At 40.6% G+C, this 22,367-nt stretch overlaps 1 protein-coding gene across 2 annotated transcripts in view; it reads right to left on the bottom strand.

The window, feature by feature from the left end:
- The window catches only part of ccdc88c (coiled-coil and HOOK domain protein 88C), a 39,318-nt gene extending 18,712 nt beyond the window's left edge, over positions 1-20,606 (bottom strand). For both annotated transcript variants that reach the window (XM_078795888.1, XM_078795889.1), the window contains exons 1-13: positions 20,080-20,606; positions 18,461-18,573; positions 15,273-15,381; positions 7,391-7,460; positions 6,384-6,442; positions 4,749-4,832; positions 4,488-4,631; positions 2,834-3,054; positions 2,663-2,744; positions 2,337-2,495; positions 2,117-2,263; positions 798-948; positions 530-711 (exon numbers count right to left, since the gene is read on the bottom strand). In XM_078795888.1, coding sequence (XP_078652014.1) covers positions 530-711; positions 798-948; positions 2,117-2,263; positions 2,337-2,495; positions 2,663-2,744; positions 2,834-3,054; positions 4,488-4,631; positions 4,749-4,832; positions 6,384-6,442; positions 7,391-7,460; positions 15,273-15,381; positions 18,461-18,573; positions 20,080-20,139 — 1,581 coding nt within the window. In that variant the 5' untranslated portion in view covers positions 20,140-20,606. The remainder of the gene's footprint in view (positions 1-529; positions 712-797; positions 949-2,116; positions 2,264-2,336; positions 2,496-2,662; positions 2,745-2,833; positions 3,055-4,487; positions 4,632-4,748; positions 4,833-6,383; positions 6,443-7,390; positions 7,461-15,272; positions 15,382-18,460; positions 18,574-20,079) is intronic.
- Positions 20,607-22,367: the final 1,761 nt, after the last annotated feature.

Below are 22,367 nucleotides of genomic sequence, written 5' to 3'. Positions count from 1 at the left end.
CTAACCACTCGACCGGCTTACAGCCTGCTTTTATAGTTACTACCCCATATTTCCACACAATATAAGTATAAATAAATAAGTATTGTAGTAATTGAGCTCTTCCTTGTGATCATATTTCTCCTCTCTTCAAAGTAAAAGCAGTGATTTAGCACTATGTTTTTTTTTTGTATGCGAAAAGTAAAGGGGTGTTTTATTTTGTGAAAATAACCGGATGTTGCTCACTAGCTATCTTAAATTTTGCCGAATTTGTCCGAACTAAATTGTAAACAAACAAATAAATAACACACTCGGGATGTAAACGGCCACTTTCTTGCCTTAAAGAGTTTAGAGTGAAAGTGAAATGGGCTCGGGTAGGAGAGCAATGCATTGTGGGTTATGTAGTACACTGTAGTGTAAAGGCTTTGCATACTGTCTGATGGATCGGGTATGCAGTATAGATGTGGATAGTTATGGGCATGGAAGTATGTAGTACTTGTATGTAGTATGCGGTGTCCGACCTCCAACGGTCTTTCGAGTTCAAGCTCCCTACCTTCTTGCTGAGACCCTGGTTTTCCCGGTCCAGCACTTGAGCGTGGAGCTGCTTCTCCTGCAGGAGGTGATTATCTTCTTTCAGTCTCTCAACCGTGACTTGAAGCTCCCCGTTCTCCTTTTCCAGCTTCAAAACCCGGCTGGAGACACACTCATTGAGCTCGTGTACAAACGACTTCCGAGCTGCAGAAGAAGCAAAATATGAAGGAATCACCAGGAAAACGAAGAAATGTACTCCTGAAGGAGAAACTAGAACCAAAGCGTCTTACTCTCGGAGCTGCAGTTGTCCTGGTTTTTGGTCAGCTGTTCCAGTTCCCAGCCAAGATGAGCCGATTCGTTCATACTTTGTTTCTGCCCGATCTCTAGCAGCATGTTCTCCTCCACAAGCTCCTCCAGCCTGCGACGCTCATTGTCCCTCACCTGCATGGAAGGAGACCTGGGTTCAATTCCACCCTTGGCCATCTCTGTGTGGAGTTTGCATGTTCTCCCCGTGCATGCGTGGGTTTTCTCCGGGTACTCCGGTTTCCTCCCACATTCCAAAAACATGCTAGGTTAATTAGCGACTCCAAATTGTCCATAGGTATCAATGTGAGTGTGAATGGTTGTTTGTCTATATGTGCCCTGTGATTGGCTGGCCACCAGTCCAGGGTGTACCCCGCTTCTCGCCCAAAAGACAGCTGGGATAGGCTCCAGCACCCCCGTGACCCTTGTGAGGATAAGCGGTAGAAAATGAATAATTGAACATTATTATTATTATTGAACAGTAAAATATGGTGGTGGTAGTGTGATGGTCTGGGACTGTTTTGCTGCATCAGGGCCTGGAAGACTCACTGTGATAAATGGAACCATGAATTATTGTTAAACTGTTTGCAAATATGGGCTGCACGGTGGTCGAGTGATTAGCTCACAGGCCTCACAGCTAGGAGACTCAAGTTCAATTCCACCCTCGGCCATCTCTGTGTGGGTTTTCTCCGGGTACTTCGGTTTCCTCCCACATTCCAAAAACATGCTAGGTTAATTAGCGACTCCAAATTGTCCATAGGTATGAATGTGAGTGTGAATGGTTGTTTGTCTATATGTGCCCTGTGATTGGCTGACCACCAGTCCAGGGTGTACCCCGCCTCTCGCCCGAAGACAGCCGGTGACGACACTCGTGAGGATAAGCGGTAGAAAATGAATGAACATTATTCCAACATTAAAATATGGTGGTGGTAGTGTGATGGTCTGGGACTGTTTTGCTGCATCAGGACCTGGAAGACTCACTGTGATAAATGGAACCATGAATTATTGTTAAACTGTTCACAAATATGAGCTGTACGGTGGATGAGTGATTCTCCGGGTACTCCGGTTTCCTCCCACATTCCAAAAACATGCTAGGTTAATTAGCCACTCCAAATTGTCCATAGGTATGAATGTGAGTGTGAATGGTTGTTTGTCTATATGTGCCCTGTGATTGGCTGGCCACCAGTCCAGTGTGTACCCCGCCTCTCGCCCCAAGAAGACAGCTGGGATAGGCTCCAGCACCCCCTCCCCTCACGACCCTCATGAGAATAAGCGTTAGAAAATGAATGAATGAATGAATTCCTACCATTTCCAGGTCGTGTATTTTAGCTCGTAGCAGCAGGTTGTCTTTCTCCAACGTGTGAACTTTATCACAGCGCCCTCTGGAGACCGACAGTTGCTCCTCCAGCAATATCTTGGTCTCCATCAAGGTCAAGTTGTCCTCACGAAGCTCCTAAGTGATACATGAATTTAGTTTGGATTATTGTTTTCATGCAGGAATAATGAAATATATCACAATTTTTTACCTCCATTCTGGCCTTGTAGAAGTGAACATCGTTGAGCTTCTCTTTACATCGAGTCAATTCTGTTTCTAGTCGGTCAACCCGGGCCGTTTTCTCCCTCAGGGAGTCAACCTCGTCGCGGTACACTCGCACGGAACGCGCCTCACAAGACAGCGACTGGTTCTGAAGCACATGGAGAAACACGTGGACTTGATTTCTTCATGGTGCAGGAAAGCTACGGTGGAATCACGCTAGGACGCCATAAACGGACGTACATCATTTCATGACGTAGAGTACCGTATACTTGTGTACTGTATACTCGTGTACTGTATACTTGCAATGACGCTGACCTCCTGTTTAAGTCGCTGAAGCTCCTGATCCAGACGCTCCACCTCGTGTCGGGAATCCATCAACTGCTCCGTCTTCTCCTCCCTGCACAAAGACGGCTCCAATCATCTCCGGCCTCATGTCGTGGTTTTATGTAGTCAGCTTTTATGTAGACGACGGAGTTCGAGACTCACAGTTCTTGTCTGTTTCGGCGAAGCTTGGCCTTCGTGTCCGCCAGCTCCACTGACAAATGTTGCTTTTCTTCTTTGGTAAGGTTGGTTACGGTCAAGGCTGGTCCGCCGTTATTCACGACAACACCTCCAGGACTGGTGCCTTGCTCCGGGCTGCGTATCGGTCTTTCCTGGGGATGGAGGCTGGACAGGTAGTCCCTCTCGTTGGTGAGATCCACAATCACCTATGAAGGACATGAAAATTATCATTCCAAATTCTACTTCCTTAGCCGATATGCGTAACATGACGAATCTCCTGGGGTGGAACGAACGCATAATGTTTTGTATGCAGCATTTTTTCATATCGGGGAAAAAAATCTGATACCGATATCAAATTTTTATGCTGATATCGAGCTGATAATTATCAGTAGCGGTAATTATCAGACATCCCTGGGGTCCTCTCATCCATCTCTAATTTTGGGTTCCATCTTGGGTTCCACCTCGCTACCAATGCTAACAATATTGTTGTATTTATATATTATATATTATGTAACACTAAAATCTGCTGCGTTTATACTAATAATCATGAGCAAAAAATTTTAATATTGAGGAAAATCTTAGTAAAAAGTACTGCATTTGTATCTGTACTTAGTATCAGATCATCATCAAAAGTTGCCGTATGATACTATAAAAATATTATGTTACGTGTAAGACAGATATCCCTCCGCCTGGCTAACTTCCTGGTAGCCGATATCAAATTTTTATGCTGATATCGGGCCGATAATTATCAGACATCCCTGGGGTCCTCTCATCCATCTCTAATTTTGGGTTCCACCTCGCTACCAATGCTAACAACATTGTTGTATTTATATATTATATTGTATATTATGTAACACTAAAATCTGCTGCGTTTATACTAATAATCATGAGCAAAACATTTTAATATTGAGGAAATCTTAGTAAAAAGTACTGCATTTGTATCTGTACTTAGTATCAGATCATCATCAAAAGTTGCCGTATGATACTATAAAAACATTATGTTAAGTGTAAGACAGATATCCCTCCGCCTGGCTAACTTCCTGGTAGCCGATATCAAATTTTTATGCTGATATCGGGCCGATAATTATCAGTAGCGGTAATTATCAGAGATCCCTGGGGTCCTCTCAATGCCAAGGAGCAGCGGTACTACAAGTTTCTCCCAGATGACAGTACTTCTCACATTATCTCTAATCTTGGGTTCCATCTTGGGTTCCACCTCGCTACCAACGCTAACAATATTGTTGTATTTATATATTATGTTGTATATTATGTAACACTAAAATGTGCTGCGTTTATATGAATAATCATGAGCATAAAAGTGAAATATTGAGAAAATCCTAGTAAAGAGTACTGCATTTGTATCTGTACTTAGTATCAGATGATCATCAAAAGTTGCTGTATGATACTACTGTATAAAAATATTATGTTAAGTGTAAGACAGATATCCCTCCACCTGGCTAACTTCCTGGTAGCTCGGCTAGCAGTTTTATCTTTTGTTTTTATTTTGTTTTTATGGTGTTTGTGTGTTTTTAGTTTTGGATCATTTTTGTCTTTGCATAGTTTGGAATGATAAAGAATATTAATTAGTTTTCCCTCTTCATGTTATTCTTTGACAGTTTTTTTTCCCCAATGTCGGTACCTCACTGGCCTTGTCTCTCTGCTCAATCAGTTGCCGTAGCGATGCAGCCATGCTGCGTGACAGCGGTTCCAGCTCTTCCTGTCCAAGTCCTGCTCCTTCCTCCAGCCATGAAAGGTCAAGAACATTCTGCCGGTTGTGGGTCACCTGCAAAACACAGTTTCATGTGACTACAGTAATGGTGGTTCCTGTATGGTGGCAGGAACCCTTAGTGGAAAAAGTCTGGACAATCAGAACACTTGAAGTGGTCTGGGTCCTACTGACCTCCTGGATGTGAGACACAATGGCTGCCTGGGTCCCGATGTCCAGCAGTTTGATCTTCTCGATCATCTCCTCCTTACGTTCGCACTGGGTATTCACAAACACCTCAAAAGGTTAAAAACATGGGCAGAAAGGGTGAAGACTGCATGGGAAATGTAGTTATTCGTCATAGTTAACATGTCAGTGTGGCCTGACACGCTATTTCCGATCCCTCCATTCACCGACTGCTCCCATCCTTCCTGTTTCATGAAGTCGAACAAAATAATGGAAAATAATGGCGGTGAGTGTTGAATGCTGTCCATTAATGACAGAAACACCACAGAGCTTTATGGTAATGGTAATGGTTTCATTTCATTTGAACATGCATCAGATTACAATTGAATGCATCCCATAATCAGTTCCCAGTTCCACATGTCCAAAAGGAGTAGGAAGAAGCAAAGCTTATTTGTTCACTTCCTGCTTTCCTAATATAATTTAAGTTTTTTTATTTTGTTTTTTTATTTGAAAAAATTGTTTTTAATTTTTTTAATGATTTTAATTTTTTTAAATGATTTTATTTAATTTGAACATGCATCAGATTACAATTGAGTGCATCCCATAATCAGTTTCCAGTTCCACATGTCCAAAAGGAGTAGGAAGAAGCAAAGCTTATTAAATCCTACCCCTCCATCTGGTACTTTTACAATCAGTAACTGTTACATTTGTTCACTTCCTGCTTTCCTAATATAGTTTAAGTTTTTTTTATGAATGCATAAATTTTTCATTATTATTTTGATATTTTTGATATATTATTATTTTATATTATAAAATAATTGATATATTTTTTTTTACTATATTATTTTTTATATTATTCTTTTTAATTTTTTTACATTTTATTTTTGTCACGTTCCGAAGTACAAGTTGATATGAGCATCCAATGCCATAATGGGTACCATAGTAAGTGTCAATATAGTGATATATATATATGATATATATATACGTATAGCACAAGACTCTTCATCCTTGTATTTAGCAAACATCAACTGCTTGTATTGTTTCTTGAATTGGCTTTTTAACATATTCCTAGCATTGAAGTGTTTCTTTATGAACTTACTAGCATCTTACTTATTAAACAAGACCTTAAGCTAGCCGCTGCTGAGTGTACTACTTCCCATTATGTTGGAAGTGGGGATTGTTCAATCTGACTGGAGACTTTTAGTCATGACAAGCTACACAAACAGTCCCGTTATAATGTGTTTGAGAAACAGCTAGCACCAAATCTGCCAGTAAAAACGGTAGCAAAGTCTCGTTTGTGTACAAAAGCTTTCATGATTTTAGTCATGGCTGCACGGCGTTAGAGCGGTTAGCACGCAGGCCACACAGCTAGGAGACCCGAGTTCGATTCCACCCTCGGCCATCTCTGTGTGGAGTTTGCATGTTCTCCCCGTGCATTTGTGGGTTTTCTCCGGGTACTCCGATTATTGTGGCAACGTTTAATTCCACAGTGGCGCCAACGTGCAGCTGAGTCTATTGATGCAGCGTCGGCAGTCGGCTGTGCTCAGACATGAAAAGCTGAACAGAAATACTCCTTGGGTGAGCGACGCGGTGGGAGAGACCGGCTGTCTGGGCATGTGTATTTGGTATTTGTGTAAGAGTTACCTGAACAGCACAGCCAAGAATTAACAGTAGAAGTCTTTTCAGCTCCTCCATGCTCTTTGCTGTGGGGGCAAACAACACAAAGACTTACTTTTTCTGCATGTTTTTGGGTTAGAGTAGACAAAAAAATGATAGAAACTATTTTTTTTGCATGTTCTCCCCGTGCATGCGTGGGTTTTCTCCGGGTACTCCGGTTTCCTCCCACATTCCAAAAACATGCTAGGTTAATTAGCCACTCCAAATTGTCCATAGGTATGAATGTGAGTGTGAATGGTTGTTTGTCTATATGTGCCCTGTGATTGGCTGGCCACTAGTCCAGGTTGTAACCCCGCCTCTCGCCCCAAGACAGCTGGTGACGACCCTTGTGAGGATAAGCGGTAGAAATTGAATGAACATTATTCCAACAGTAAAATATGGTGGTGGTAGTGTGATGGTCTGGGACTGTTTTGCTGCATCAGGACCTGGAAGACTCACTGGGATAAATGGAACCATGAATTATTGTTAATATGGATATATAGGCTGCACAGTGATCGAGTGGTTAGCGCGCAGACCTCACAGCTAGGAGAGCTGGGTTCAATTCCACCCTCGGTTCCAATATCTCTGTGTGGAGTGTGCATGCGTGGGTTTTCTCCGGGTACTCCGGTTTCCTCCCACATTCCAAAAACATGCTAGGTTAATTAGCCACTCCAAATTGTCCATAGGTATGAATGTGAGTGTGAATGGTTGTTTGTCTATATGTGCCCTGTGATTGGCTGGCCACCAGTCCAGTTTGTACCCCGCCTCTCGCCCCAAGAAGACAGCTGGGATAGGCTCCAGCATACCCTCGACCCTCGTGAGGATAAGCGGTAGAAAACAAATAAATGAATGACTTCAAATCTCCTCGTTTGTTATGATTCTGCCTCCCTGGGTAGAGTTTGCAACTTTTGATTAATCAAATGCGTATTAAAAATGACATAAAATTTAATTTATTGGCGGGAACGGCGCTTAAGTGTTTGGGGAGTGTCAGTTACCTGATAATGGATCCTTGGCGATGCAGACGATGTTTGGAAGGGGCATCACTATTAGCTGCTGAAGGGTATCCTGTAACAGAAGAGGAACGTTTGTGAAGGCAGAGGAAAAAAAACTGTACTTGGAAAACCGCCTCATCCATGACATACTGTACAACTCTAACATGAACAGAATATAAAGTTGCGTGACTCCATGTTTATAACCTTCTTAGGTGTGTTTCCCTCCCCACTGGTGTGTCTGTGGGTGTGGAGCCAACACTCAGCCAACAAAGTGTATCAGGAAAAAGGTCAGAATGGAAGATAGGAGCAAAAGATTGACATACTGCAACTTGGGGTGAGCGGATCCATCCAAATATTGACAGGTATTGGAATTGGATCAATACTAGCTTGATGAGAGTGATATTTTTCAGTTCTCTTGGGTTGGGAATGTTACTTTAAAAAAGTAATTGGTTATAGGTCCTAGTTAAAGTAAAAGTAACTAAAGCTAACCCCCCCCAAAAAAAAACGTGGACAAAGTTTTTTTACGGGGATATAACGTACTTTCGACGTGTACATATTTTTATCTTTCGCCTAAAGTAGTGTCTTATACTTCCTTGTATTCTCACAAGTTTGCTCTAAACACCCGCCCACTCAAGTTCTCTGATTGGCTGAAGATGCAATCTTAGCCAATCCTCATTGCTTATGTGCGCTACACACCCGCCCAGCTAAGTTCTCTGATTGGCTGAAAACGCAATCTTACTAAACCTTAGCCAATGCTCATTGCTTATGTTGCTCTAAACACCCGCCCACCCAAGTTCTCTCATTGGCTGAAGACGCATCCTTAGCGAATGTGCTCTAAACACCCGCCCATTCAAGTTCTCTGATTGGCTGAAAACGCAATCTTACTAAACTTTAGCCAATTCTCATTGCTTATGTGCTCTAAAAACCCGCCCACTCAAGTTCTCTGATTGGCTGAAGACGCAATCTTAGCGAATCCTCATCGCTTATGTGTTTTTTCTTGTTTTTAATATTTTAATATCTATTTTACTATTTTTATTTCTTAAATGATCTTTTAGTTTTGGATTAAATTCAATTTGTATTTTATTTATTTGTATTTTATTTTTACTTTTTATTTTACTAGTCTGTGCAGCACTTTGGAAACTCTGTTTATAAAATAAAGTGGATGGGATTATGTGCTCTAAACACCCGCCCACTCAAGTTCTCTGATTGGCTGAAGATGCAATTTTACTAAACCTGAGCCAATCCTCATTGCTTATGTGGTTATCTCACCCCTCCCTTGGTTGGTGATATATTTTTAGGCGGCTTCAGTAACGTGGTGTCCAAAATGGTAACGGTGTTATGCTGACAGTAAAAGTAATTAGTTAGATTACCAGTTACTGAAAAAAGTAACAACGTTAGTAAAGCCGTTATTCCCATCACTGATCCTAGGTCAGCCCAGGGGTCTTTTTTCCCCAGCTGGGAATGCCCATGGAGGCGTTTGGACTACAAGTCCCGCTCGGATGATTGAGTAAGAAGTAGAAGTATCTGCAATTGACTTGGTATTGCATTGATACTAAAATTTCCAGTATCGCTCACCCCAATCATCAACGCCGTATTGTTCCGACAATTCCAAAATGTACGTGAATGAAAGGTTGTAATGGAGAACAATGGACTTGTTTACACGAGGACACATGAGGGTGGGTTAAGGACTCCATGAAGAGAGATAGAGAGTTTAGAGCGAGGACGTATGGGAAGACATAACAAGGTGTGTACTTGTGGGCGAGAGAGGGGGAGAGAAAGCGGAAGTCCTTGTCAGCAGGGGAAACCGTCTGGGAATAACACACGCAAAAACAACCCCCCCCCCACACACACACACACAATCACACAAAATTAAAACGTGCAATTTATTAGGTTCCACAACGCACATTTCTCGTTGTGTTTCTCGACTTAATACGTCGTCTGAAAGTCGCCTGCACTTGCATCGCCTTACATAAGCGCTCCAACTGAACTGGATGCGGGGAAAGGCTCGCAGGGAGCACAATGGCTGCAGGTACGATTACAATGACCTTAAGACCAGGAGGTAACTTGATAGTGGAACCTCGCTCTCTTTTTCCCCCACAATGCACTGGAGGTGTGAATAAAACATGCGTGCCGATTACCAGCTGGTCCTAGGAGGTTTGACACAGCTTACGTCCCATCAGGGGGGGAAGCCGCAATATTTGAATAGCAACTGTAACCATGCTAGTCTGGAGCTATATGCTAAATGTAAAAATATAGACATAAACAGGAGAAATATGATCCCATTATGTCATTGGATGCTCATATCACCTCCTACTTCGGTACGAGGTGCATTATTATTAAAAAAAAAACACCTTAAACTGTATTATGGAAAGCAGGAAGTGAACAAATGTAACAGTTAGTGATTGTAAAAGTACCAGATGGAGGGGTAGGATTTAATAAGCTTTGCTTCTTCCTACTCCTTTTGGACATGTGGAACTGGGAACTGATTATGGGATGCATTCAATTGTAATCTGATGCATGTTCAAATGAAATTAAACCATTAAAAAATGTAAATAATTAAAAAAATTAAAAACTATTTAAAAAAAATTAAAAACTATTTTTTAAACAAAAAATAAAATAAAAAACTTAAATTATATTAGAAAGGCAGGTAGTGAACAAACCATTCAAAAAATTAAATAATTTAAAAAATGTAAAAACAATTAAAACATTTTTTTTTAATTAAAAAATAAAATAAAAAAAAATAAAAAAATAAAATAAAAAAAACCTTAAATTATATTAGAAAGGCAGGAAGTGAACAAATGTAACAGTTACTGATTGTAAAAGTACCAGATGGAGGCGTAGGATTTAATAAGCTATTTTTTTAAACAAAAAAATAAAATAAAAAACTTAAATTATAATAGAAAGACAGGTAGCTAACAAACCATTAAAAAAATTAAATAATTTTAAAAATTTAAAAACAATTTTACATTTTTTTTAAAAATTAAAAAATAAAATAAAAAAAATTAAAAAATTAAATTAAAAAAACTTAAATTATATTAGAAAGGCAGGAAGTGAACAAATGTAACAGTTAGTGATTGTAAAAGTACCAGATGGAGGGGTAGGATTTAATAAGCTTTGCTTCTTCCTACTCCTTTTGGACATGTGGAACTGTGAACTGATTATGGGATGCATTCAATTGTAATCTGATGCATGTTCAAATGAAATAAAACCATTACCATTACCATTACAAAATAAATATAATATATAGATATATAATAATAATAAATATAAAAATAAAATATGTGCTGTGCATCAATGCTGAAAAATCACTGCTTGCATCCAACGCATAAGGACATTATAACAGGACTCAACAATGACCCATTTACACACACACACACACACACACACAAATCCATGCCCCATTAACACTGTGGGCTCACATGTCTAATACCAGATCAATATAATATTGGCAGCCACCAGGAGACCTGACTTTAACAAATCCTCTAAGCGTCACTTTCGCTTTCACACCAGGAGGAGGAGGAGGAGGGTTCACTCGCTCTCTTCATTCTGCTAGAAAACCAACACGCCCAGGTGCTGTGAGACAGACGTACATAGTGAACCCTCGTGGTACCACTAGTTTTGTGTGTATGTACGTAAAGTAGGCCAGAGGATACGGTGTTCAAAACAACCACAGAGTCAACCTTTTGTTTGGAAGTTTCCTCCGTCTCCCAAGAGTGGGAATTCCGACGGGAAGACCAGACTTAGAGGGCCAATTCTACTAGTCAAAAAAAACTACTACAACTAACTACTACTGAATAAAGCTAAATATAAATAACAACTATGTTTATTTTTGTTGATATTGTTACATTTAGGGCTGCACGGCGGTCGAGTGGTTAGCGCGCAGACCTCACAGCTAGAAGACACGAGTTCAATTCCACCCCGCATGCATGCCCACATTCCAAAAACATGCTAGGTTAATTCCCGACTCCAAATTGTTCATAGGTATGAATGTGAGTGTGAATGGTTGTTTGCCTATATGTGCTCTGTGATTGGCTGGCGATTGGGATAGGCTCCAGCACCTCCCCGCGACCCTTGTGGTTAAGATTAAGATATTAAGATTAAGATATGCCATTATTCGTCCCTCAGTGGGGAAATTTGTAAGAGAGAGAGAGAGAGAGAGAGAGAATAAGCGAGAAAATAAATGAATGAATGTATTATCAGAGCCCTCTAAACATGAACTAACACCCCTATAGTCACCATTACACCCATATTGTGTAATATAGTAAGCATAATAAGAGTATATAAGTAATTTAAAACATAATTAAGACTTGTGCTTGTGTGTGTTGCTATAAATGTTTTCCCTTGGGTGGTGGACAGGAAGTGGACTGGAAATCGGAGCGTTCTGAGTCGAGTTTTAGCTTAGCTTGAGTTACTGTTACTAACTTTCGTATGAAGGATTTTTGTTCCTGTTGTGAGATAATGCAAACCTGCAATAAAAGCCTGTTGTTGGCATTACGCTAACATTATTTACATGTGGTGGCCGTTGGAGAATATGAATATTATTTACATATTATTACTTGGATATAATAGGCCATATTCCATACAATGCAGTGCTCACCGACTGATTGTACTTCAAGTCTGTATGCACCGTTGAAGTGGGTCATTCTGGGCAGTACGGGGTTAATCTGATGGTTAATCTCTAACCACAAACAAATACCTACCACTGAACACACACACACACAAGTACAAGTACAAGTAGACAAGTAGTATTTATGAAACATGATTCTTAGAATGCTTTTAAGATGCGCCAACTAAAACAAGTAAATAATACAACTGTTGTGTTGGATGACGTCCTATTGGTTGAGCATCCATACACGTGCGCTCCTCGATGTATGACATTCCTTGTTATGATATTTCGGGATTATGAACGCACCCACGGTCAGGTCTCAGCACGTCACAATCACAAACAGTCCAAAACCACAAAACGCTACACATGGAATGATATCTGCAGACTGGAATCAGACTTCCTGACTACAAGTTGATATTAGCATCATGGGGATGTCGATATTAGCATCGCTGTAAAAGCCGCACGGTGAGAAAAAAAAAGTATCAGCTTGTATACGGGAAATTATGGCAATAACTAAGCAGATTATTGGGATTTTTGTTCTTTTTTTTCTATTACTGTTTCATTTCATTCTTATTTCTTGTTAGATGCTATATGACAACACTCACTGGCTAGCATATGTTAGCATTCTTTCATTTTCTACCGCTTATCCTCACTGGGGTCGTGGGGGGGTGCTGGAGCCTATCCCAGCTGTCTTCTTAAGGCGAGAGGCGGGGTACACCCTGAACTGGTGGCCAGCCAATCACAGGGCACATATAGACAAACAACCATTCACACTCACATTCATACCTATGGACAATTTGGAGTGGCTAATTAACCTAGCATGTTTTTGGAATGTGGGAGGAAACCGGAGTACTCGGAGAAAACCCACGCATGCACGGGGAGAACATGCAAACTCCACACAGAGATGGCCGAGGGTGGAATTGAACTCGGGTCTCCTAGCATTGAAGTGCTAACCACTCGATCACCGTGCAGCCTGGCTGGGATAATGTTGAAAACGATATTTGGATGGATGGATAGATAGATGGATGGATGGCTGGATGTATAGATGGATGGGATAATGTTGAAAACAATATTTGGATGGATAGATAGATAGATGGCTGGATGGATGGATGGATAGATGGCTGGATAATGTTGAAAACGATATTTGGATGGATGCATGGATGGATGGCTGGATGGATGAGATAATGTTGAAAACAATATTTGGATGGATGGATAGATGGATGGACGGCTGGATAGATGGATGAGATAATGTTGAAAACGATATTTGGATGGATGGATGGCTAGGTAGATGATAGATGGATGGATAGATAGACGGATGGATGGATGATAGATGGATGGATAGATGGATGAATGGATGATAGATGGATGGATAGATAGATGGATAGACAGATAGATGGATGGATGGATGGGATAATGTTGAAAATGATATTTGGATGGATGGATGGATGGATGGATGGCTAGGTAGATGATAGATGGATGGATAGATAGACGGATAGATGGATGGATAGATGGATGGCTAGATAGATGGATGATAGATAGATGGATGAATAGATGGATGGCTAGATAGATGGATGGATGATAGATGGATGGCTAGATAGATGGATGGATGATAGATAGATGGATGATAGATGGATGGCTAGATAGATGGATGATAGATGGATGGATGGATAGATAGATGGATGATAGATGGATGGCTAGATAGCTGGATGGATGGATAGATAGATGGATGATAGATGGATGGATGGATAGATAGATGGATGATAGATAGATGGATGGATGGATGATAGATAGATGGATAGATAGATGGATGATAGATGGATGGCTAGATAGATGGATGGATGATAGATAGATGGATGATAGATGGATGATAGATAGATAGATGGATGGATGATAGATAGATGGATGATAGATAGATGGATGATAGATGATAGATGATAGATAGATGGATGATAGATAGATGGATGATAGATGATAGATGGATGGCTAGATAGATGGATGGATGGATAGATAGATGGATGGCTAGATAGATGGATGATAGATAGATGGATGATAGATAGATGGATGATAGATAGATGGATGATAGATAGATGGATGATAGATGATAGATGGATGGCTAGATAGATGGATGGCTAGATAGATGGATGATAGATAGATGGATGATAGATAGATGGATGATAGATAGATGGATGATAGATAGATGGATGATAGATAGATGGATGATAGATGATAGATGGATGGATGATAGATAGATGGATGGATGGCTAGATAGATGGATGGATGATAGATAGATGGATGATAGATAGATGGATGGATGATAGATGGATGGCTAGATAGATGGATGGATGATAGATAGATGGATGGATGGCTAGATAGATGGATGGATGATAGATAGATGGATGGATGGCTAGATAGATGGATGGATGATAGATGGATGGATGATAGATAGATGGATGGATGGCTAGATAGATGGATGGATGGCTAGATAGATGGATGGATGATAGATAGATGGATGGATGATAGATAGATGGATGGATGGCTAGATAGATGGATGGATGATAGATAGATGGATGGATGGCTAGATAGATGGATGGATGGCTAGATAGATGGATGGATGATAGATAGATAGATGGATGGCTAGATAGATGGATGGATGATAGATAGATAGATGGATGATAGATAGATGGATGGATGGATGGATAGATGGATGATAGATGGATGGCTAGATAGATGGATGGCTAGATAGATGGATGGATGATAGATAGATAGATGGATGATAGATAGATGGATGGCTAGATAGATGGATGGCTAGATAGATGGATGATAGATAGATGGATGGATGATAGATAGATGGATGGATGATAGATAGATGGATGGATGATAGATAGATGGATGGATGGCTAGATAGATAGATGGATGGCTAGATATTAATGTGGAGAATAAATAGATGACATAAAGTGGTCTTCTACGCTCCAACTCCAATAAAAGCGTATTCCAGAGTTCCTGTTCCCTTGAAGTTCTTCTTGAGCAAATATGGGCTGATTCCACACCTTCCTCAAAATGCCCTTGGCCCATGGAGGTGGAAGGGGAATAATTCACTTATCTTGGAGTTATTCCATTTTTTAGGATCACAGCGGTTTCTTTCTCATAAAGCTCTAACTAATAGGACTAACTTGTGTCCTTCATGTGCTCGTATGTGACCTTTACCCAAGTGGTTTCTGGAGGGACGCAGCACCCAATGCCAAAGATGGTTCAGTGAAGGTCCCTGGTGAGCGTGCATACCTGGTAGTACGTCCTGACGTGTCTGGTGAGGAGGGTCAGGTTGTGAAGACGGAGTGACACGTCGTTGTTCACGTTCTTGTTCAGCCTCTGATTATTTGGGCCGGGGTCACTATGGGGACAAAAACACATCCCGGAGGACTTAGTTGGCGCCCATTTAAGACAAGGACTACTAGAAATGGACTTAGTTGGTGCCCATTTAAGACAAGGACTACTAGAAATAGACTTAGTTGGCGCACATTTAAGACAAGGACTACTAGAAATGGACTTAGTTGGCGCCCATTTAAGACAAGGACTACTAGAAATGGACTTAGTTGGCGCACATTTAAGACAAGGACTACTAGAAATTGACTTAGTTGGCGCCCATTTAAGACAAGGACTACTAGAAATAGACTTAGTTGGCGCACATTTAAGACAAGGACTACTAGAAATTGACTTAGTTGGCGCACATTTAAGACAAGGACTACTAGAAATTGACTTAGTTGGCGCCCATTTAAGACAAGGACTACTAGAAATAGACTTAGTTGGCGCCCATTTAAGACAAGGACTACTAGAAATGGACTTAGTTGGCGCCCATTTAAGACAAGGACTGCTAGAAATGGACTTAGTTGGCGCCCATTTAAGACAAGGACTACTAGAAATGGACTTAGTTGGCGCCCATTTAAGACAAGGACTACTAGAAATGGACTTAGTTGGCGCCCATTTAAGACAAGGACTGCTAGAAATGGACTTAGTTGGCGCCCATTTAAGACAAGGACTACTAGAAATGGACTTAGTTGGCGCCCATTTAAGACAAGGACTACTAGAAATGGACTTAGTTGGCGCCCATTTAAGACAAGGACTACTAGAAATGGACTTAGTTGGCGCCCATTTAAGACAAGGACTGCTAGAAATGGACTTAGTTGGCGCCCATTTAAGACAAGGACTACTAGAAATGGACTTAGTTGGCTACCCCTCCATCTGGTACTTTTACAATCACTAACTGATACATTTGTTCACTTCCTGCTTTCCTAATATAATTTAAGGTTTATTTTTTTTTACTTTAATTTTAAAATTTTGTTTTAAATAAAAAAATTAAAAATGTAAAAATTGTATTTGTTTTTTTAATTTAATTTTTTTATGAATGGTTTTATTTCATTTGAACATGCATCAGATTACAATTGAATGCATCCCATAATCAGTTCCCAGTTCCACATGTCCAAAAGGAGCAGGAAGAAGCAAAGCTTATTAAATCCTACCCCTCCATCTGGTACTTTTACAATCACTAACTGTTACATTTGTTCACTTCCTGCTTTCCATAATACAGTTTAAGGGTTTTTTTTTTTAATAATGTACCTTGTACCAAAGTACTCGGTGATATGAGCATCCAATGCCATAATGGGTACCATAGTAAGTGTCAACTGAGAAGGGGGACTGAGAAGATACCAACAAGGTTCTTAAGGTGCGGGGTGAACTCCGGTCATATCCTATGGAGTTCTGTGCCAGCTTCATGTGGACTGAAATAATAGACTGACTGGGCTGAATGACCTTCCTTTAATAATGTTCACAGCACCTCCACCCTGGCCCCCCTCCTGTTTAACCCACTTTCTTACAGACACCCCCCCCCCACCCGCAAGACCCAACCCCACACCCCAGACTGAATATACGCGAGGGGGCTGGGGATGCAGTGGGAGAGTGGAGAACAATAGCGTTATTATGATTGGAATAACGTATCCTAAGACAATGAAGTATGAACGCGTGTGATTGGCCGGCTTCAAATGCACAGAAGCCTTTTATGTTCAACGCAAACAACCATTCACACTCACATTCATACCTATGGACAATTTGGAGTGGCTAATTAACCTAGCGTGTTTTTGGAATGTGGGAGGAAACCGGAGTACCCGGAGAAAACCCACGCATGCACGGGGAGAACATGCAAACTCCACACAGAGATGCCCGAGGGTGGAATTGAACTCTGGTCTCCTAGCTGTGAGGCCTGCGCGGTAACCACTCCACCGTCGTGCAGCCCATATTCGCATATTCACAATAATTCATGGTTCCATTTATCACAGTGAGTCTTCCAGGTCCTGATACAGCAAAACAGTCCCAGACCATCACACTACCACCACCATATTTTACTGTTGGAATAATGTTCATTCATTTTCTACCGCTTATCCTCACAAGGGTCGTCACCAGCTGTCTTCTTGGGGCGAGAGGCGGGGTACACCCTGGACTGGTGGCCAGCCAATCACAGGGCACATATAGACAAACAACCATTCACACTCACATTCATACCTATGGACAATTTGGAGTGGCTAATTAACCTAGCATGTTTTTGGAATGTGGGAGGAAATCGGAGTACCCGGAGAAAACCCACGCATGCACGGGGAGAACATGCAAACTCCACACAGAGGGTGGAATTGAACTCGGGTGTTCTAGCTGTGAGGCCTACAGGCTAATCACTCAACACCGGTTGTAAACATTCATTCATTCATTTTCTACCGCTTATCCTCACTAAGGTTTCGGGTATGCTGGAGCCTATCCCAGCTGTCTTTTGGGGTGAGAGGCGGGGTACACCCTGGACCGGTGGCCAGCCAATCACAGGGCACATATAGACAAACAACCATTCACACTCACATTCATACCTATGGACAATTTGGAGTGGCTAATTAACCTAGCATGTTTTTGGAATGTGGGAGGAAACCAGAGAGATGGCCGAGGGTGGGATTGAACTCGGGTCTCTTTGTTGTGAGGTCAGTGCGCTAACCACTAGACCACCGTGCAGCCCTTCTTTACTTTAATGTATAGCCTTTATGGAATGTTTTTTTTAAGGATTTTTTGTTAAAATTGAAAAGGGAGTAAAAGAGTTATAGTACAGTATAAAAGTGCGTTTCATACAAAGATTTGTTAGTCTTTGTAATGATAAAAGTATAATGGAATAATGCAAAAAGCCCTTTTTAGTACATGAAAGCCACTTTGTTGAGTCACGCTGGACCGTCTGAATCCCATCAAAGATGCTTTATAAAAAGGCAGAACTATCACTTTTAAGAGCATGAGCAACACATGTGGCAGTGACGCCCTCAACCTGAAACAAGAGAGTCAGGATGTGGTCGCACATAAACGCACGCAAGACGCACTAACACACACACACACACACACACACACACAACGAGTCAACCGAATCATGTCAAGACTCCAGAAGCATCACCTACATGTGTGTCATGATCTTGTGCAGGAAGACGCCATCCACGAGCTCGATGAACATGTTGACACGATCCTCCGAGCCCACGTCGTCACATGACCCCAGCGGGCCCAATGTCCGCACCTGAAAACACACAATGTAAGGACAAAAACAATCATTGTGACTCAAATCTACTTCTACTTTGAACTTGGGTGTTCTTTATGTATTATTCGATACCGGTGGTAAAACTTGGCTGAACCAGCCAGTACACGGCGGTCTAGTGGTTAGCGCACAGGCCTCACAGCTAGGTTTGACTTGAAAGGTGCATACTCCAATCCAGTAGGTGGCAGTATCGAACATGGATGACAGGTAAACAATAATCATGGCTTCCCTTCAACTTCTATCAGCACATTTCAATTGATACTGTGTCTAAACTTTTTCCACCGAGGAGGGGGGGAAGGGGGGGCACTAAAAATTGAAAAAATGCTGCATTCCGCTAATGGCCCCTGGGCCGTACTTTGGACACCTTATACATTTTTTTGCCTTTAAAAAAAATTATTACAAATATAAAAATTCGATTTTTCAGATAATTAAGATAATTTGCTTAGAATTTTATTTAATGTAGTTTAATGTATTTCAATTATTTTTAAATATTTTTTATTTTAAAAAAAATAATATTTATAGTATGTATTTATATATTTAACTATTCTGTTCAATTCTGTCATGAAAAAAGGGCATTTATTTTTTTTAATTGTTTTTATAGTACTGGTTCAGGCGGTTAATAGTTAAATAAATAAATATAAATATTATTTAAAAAATAAAAAATATTTATTTATATTTTATAATATTTTATTTATATATTTAACTATTCTGTTCAATTCTGTCACAAGAAATGGCATTGATTTTTTTTTTATTTTATAGTACTGGTTCAGGCGGTTAGTTAAATAAATAAATAATATAAATATTATTTTAAAAAGTCAAAAATATTTTAAAATAATTGAAATACATTAAACTACATTAAATAAAATTCTAAGCAAATGATCTGAAAAATCGAATTTTTATATTTGTAAGAATTTTTTTAAAGACAAAAAAAATGTATAAGGTCTCCAAAGTACGGCCCGGGGGCCATTAGTGGAAGGCAGCATTTTTTCCCCCAATTTTTTGTGCCCCCCCCCCCCCCCCCCCCCGCCCCCGGTACTCGGTGGAAAATGTTTAGACACCCAAGCAGTACATGAATTGAAATGTACTGATAGAAGTTGAAAGGAAGCCATGATTATTATTTCCCTGTCATCCATGTTCGATACTGCCACCTACTGGATTGGAGTATGCACCTTTCAAGTCAAACCGCCATTGTACCAAACAATAACCTTGTTTTACTTTTGATATTTTTGGTGTTAATAAATTAATATCTTAATAAAAAAAAGGGATAAGAAATAAATTTGTAGACTGGAATAGCATAGTAGTGAACTTTTACTTTTACGTGACAGTACTTTTACGTTGACATGTGTACCCAAGACACGGTCATTATAATCAAAACTAGAACAAATATGCATACAACATATAATTAGAACCCGTCGTGATGCGTTTGTGGAAGTTTGGTAACTTTTAACTTCTCACATCTACCCGGGAGAGAGACACGCTTTCACTCACCCACAACACGAGTGGGGACTCCAAGAAGGCAACCAAGAGCTCGGAAAGAGTCACATCCATGTTGGTGGTTGGTTGGGGCTGCGGATCAAACAATCGATCAATCAATCGATGAGCTCCACAGGACGGAACAAAGCCCCCCTCGCGGAATAGACCTCCCCCGGATGAGCTTTCTCTCCAACGCTCACTATTGTTTCACTTTGTCCCTCCACACATGGTTTAGTATTCCCAATTGTCTCCAAATGGTCCCAAAAAGTCTTCCGCAAAGTTCCAAAAAGCGACACAATCATATCCGGTGGCTACACTTGGGAAATATCCATTTTATTCCACGGAAAAACACTTGATCCCAACTTCGCAGTACTCGCGTTGTCCGGGATACATCACACATGTACAAACAAAAAACTATTAAAAAAGCAGCAAAAATACGCGATAAAATATTACTTTACACGCAAATGCGACGTTTTAATGGTCTTTTTCTTAAACGTCCTACCGCAATGGTAGCGGAGATACAATACACAAACTAAAAGCGGACAAGCGGAAGTTGATTGGCGGCAGTTTTGACCAATCAGCTCAAGCAAACAAGCAAACCCCGCCCTTTACTACAAAATAACCAATTATCACCCAGTAAATGCGATCGCTGGTTTTCATCTGGCTGACGTCACGGCTAGCTGTGTTTTTTTTAATCAGTATTGCAATACTGCTAACTATTGCGGATGCTTTTTTACTTGAAACCTTTCAAGCTCATTGACTTTGTTGATTTGATGATCAGGATTATAATCATAATGAACAAAAGTGTACTAAAAGTAAAACTATGAGCAACATAAATAATCGATTTGTAAAAACAAACGGAAGGAAACTGAAATAAATCGATCTCGTCTTACGCTTCCTATCGACACTTTCGACATTCTGAACCGCCCACCTTCCTCCACGACGCCAGGTAAATTAAGCAATGAAAAAATGAAAATGAAGTTGAGAATCATCAACCAAACAAACTTAAATGATTGGCCTCACCTGGAAAATATTATAATAAAATATAAGTACACAGTGTTTTGCAGTTTCGCTTAAAACAACATCACAACAACGTCTAATTTTGAGGAAGATGAAAAGTGTGCAGCACCTCCACCGCGTGGAGGCTTATTGTTACTACAAATATGACTTTCATGCAATCCGGCAATTGGCCAATAAAGGCTGTCAATATGAGGATAATGTTCATGGTGCTTACCTGTATGCTCGATATGTGGAGGCAAATAATCATACAAGGGTATTACCAATTATTTTAAGGCAAAACAAAATATTAATGTTATTAAAATATTAATCATTTTTGACAGCGATCAACATATGTTGCTTTTTTAATATGATGCAGAGCAATTTACAGTTTGTGTTTGTCTCATATTGATTTAGCAACGAGGCTGCACGGCGCTCGAGTAGTTAGCACGCAGGCCTCACAGCTATGAGGCCCGAGTTCAATTCCACCCTCGCCCATATGCATGTTCTCCCCGTGCATGCGTTGGTTTCCTCCCACATTCCAAAAACATGCTAAGTTAAGTAGCGACTCCAAATTGTCCATAGGTATGAATGTGAGTGTGAATGGTTGTTTGTCTATATGTGCCCTGTGATTGGCTGGCCACCAGTCCAGGGTGGACCCCGCCTCTCGCCCCAAGAAGACAGCCGGTGACGACCCTCGTGAGGATAAGCGGTAGAAAATGAATGAACATGATTCCAACAGTAAAATATGGTGGTGGTAGTGTGATGGTCTGGGACTGTTTTGCTGCATCAGGACCTGGAAGACTCACTGTGATTAATATGCAAATATGGGCTGCACGGTGGACAAGTGATCTCCAAGTGCATGCGTGGGTTTTCTCCGTGTATTACGGTTTCCTCCCACATTCCAAAAACATGCTAGGCTAATTGTTAATCCATTGTTAATGGCTAATTAATCCAAATTGTCCATAGGTATGAATGTGAGTGTGAATGGTTGTTTGTCTATATGTGCCCTGTGATTGGCTGGCCACCAGTCCAGGGTGTACCCCGCCTCTTGCCCGAAGAAGACAGCTGGGATAGGCTCCAGCAACCCCCGTGACCCTTGTGAGGATATGAATGAATCATTTAGCAATGATGCAATAACCAAAACACCAACTTTAGATTAATTAACTCAGCAAATAATCATTAGTTACAGACCTAATTTGAAACAGGTTTTAAAAACAAGAACAGAAACCAATTATTTCTTCGATTTATTGTGAAAAACAACAACAAAAAAGGCAAATTTTCCAGAAAGATGCAAGGTCAAATTG

The sequence above is a fragment of the Doryrhamphus excisus genome, linkage group LG14 (assembly GCF_037039965.1).
Source record: "Doryrhamphus excisus strain RoL-2023G ecotype Guam linkage group LG14, RoL_Dexc_Guam_v1.1, whole genome shotgun sequence".
Classification (NCBI taxonomy): domain Eukaryota; kingdom Metazoa; phylum Chordata; class Actinopteri; order Syngnathiformes; family Syngnathidae; genus Doryrhamphus; species Doryrhamphus excisus.
The sequence above is the reverse complement of the archived record's forward strand: the minus strand, read 5'-3'. Positions and strand labels throughout refer to the sequence as shown.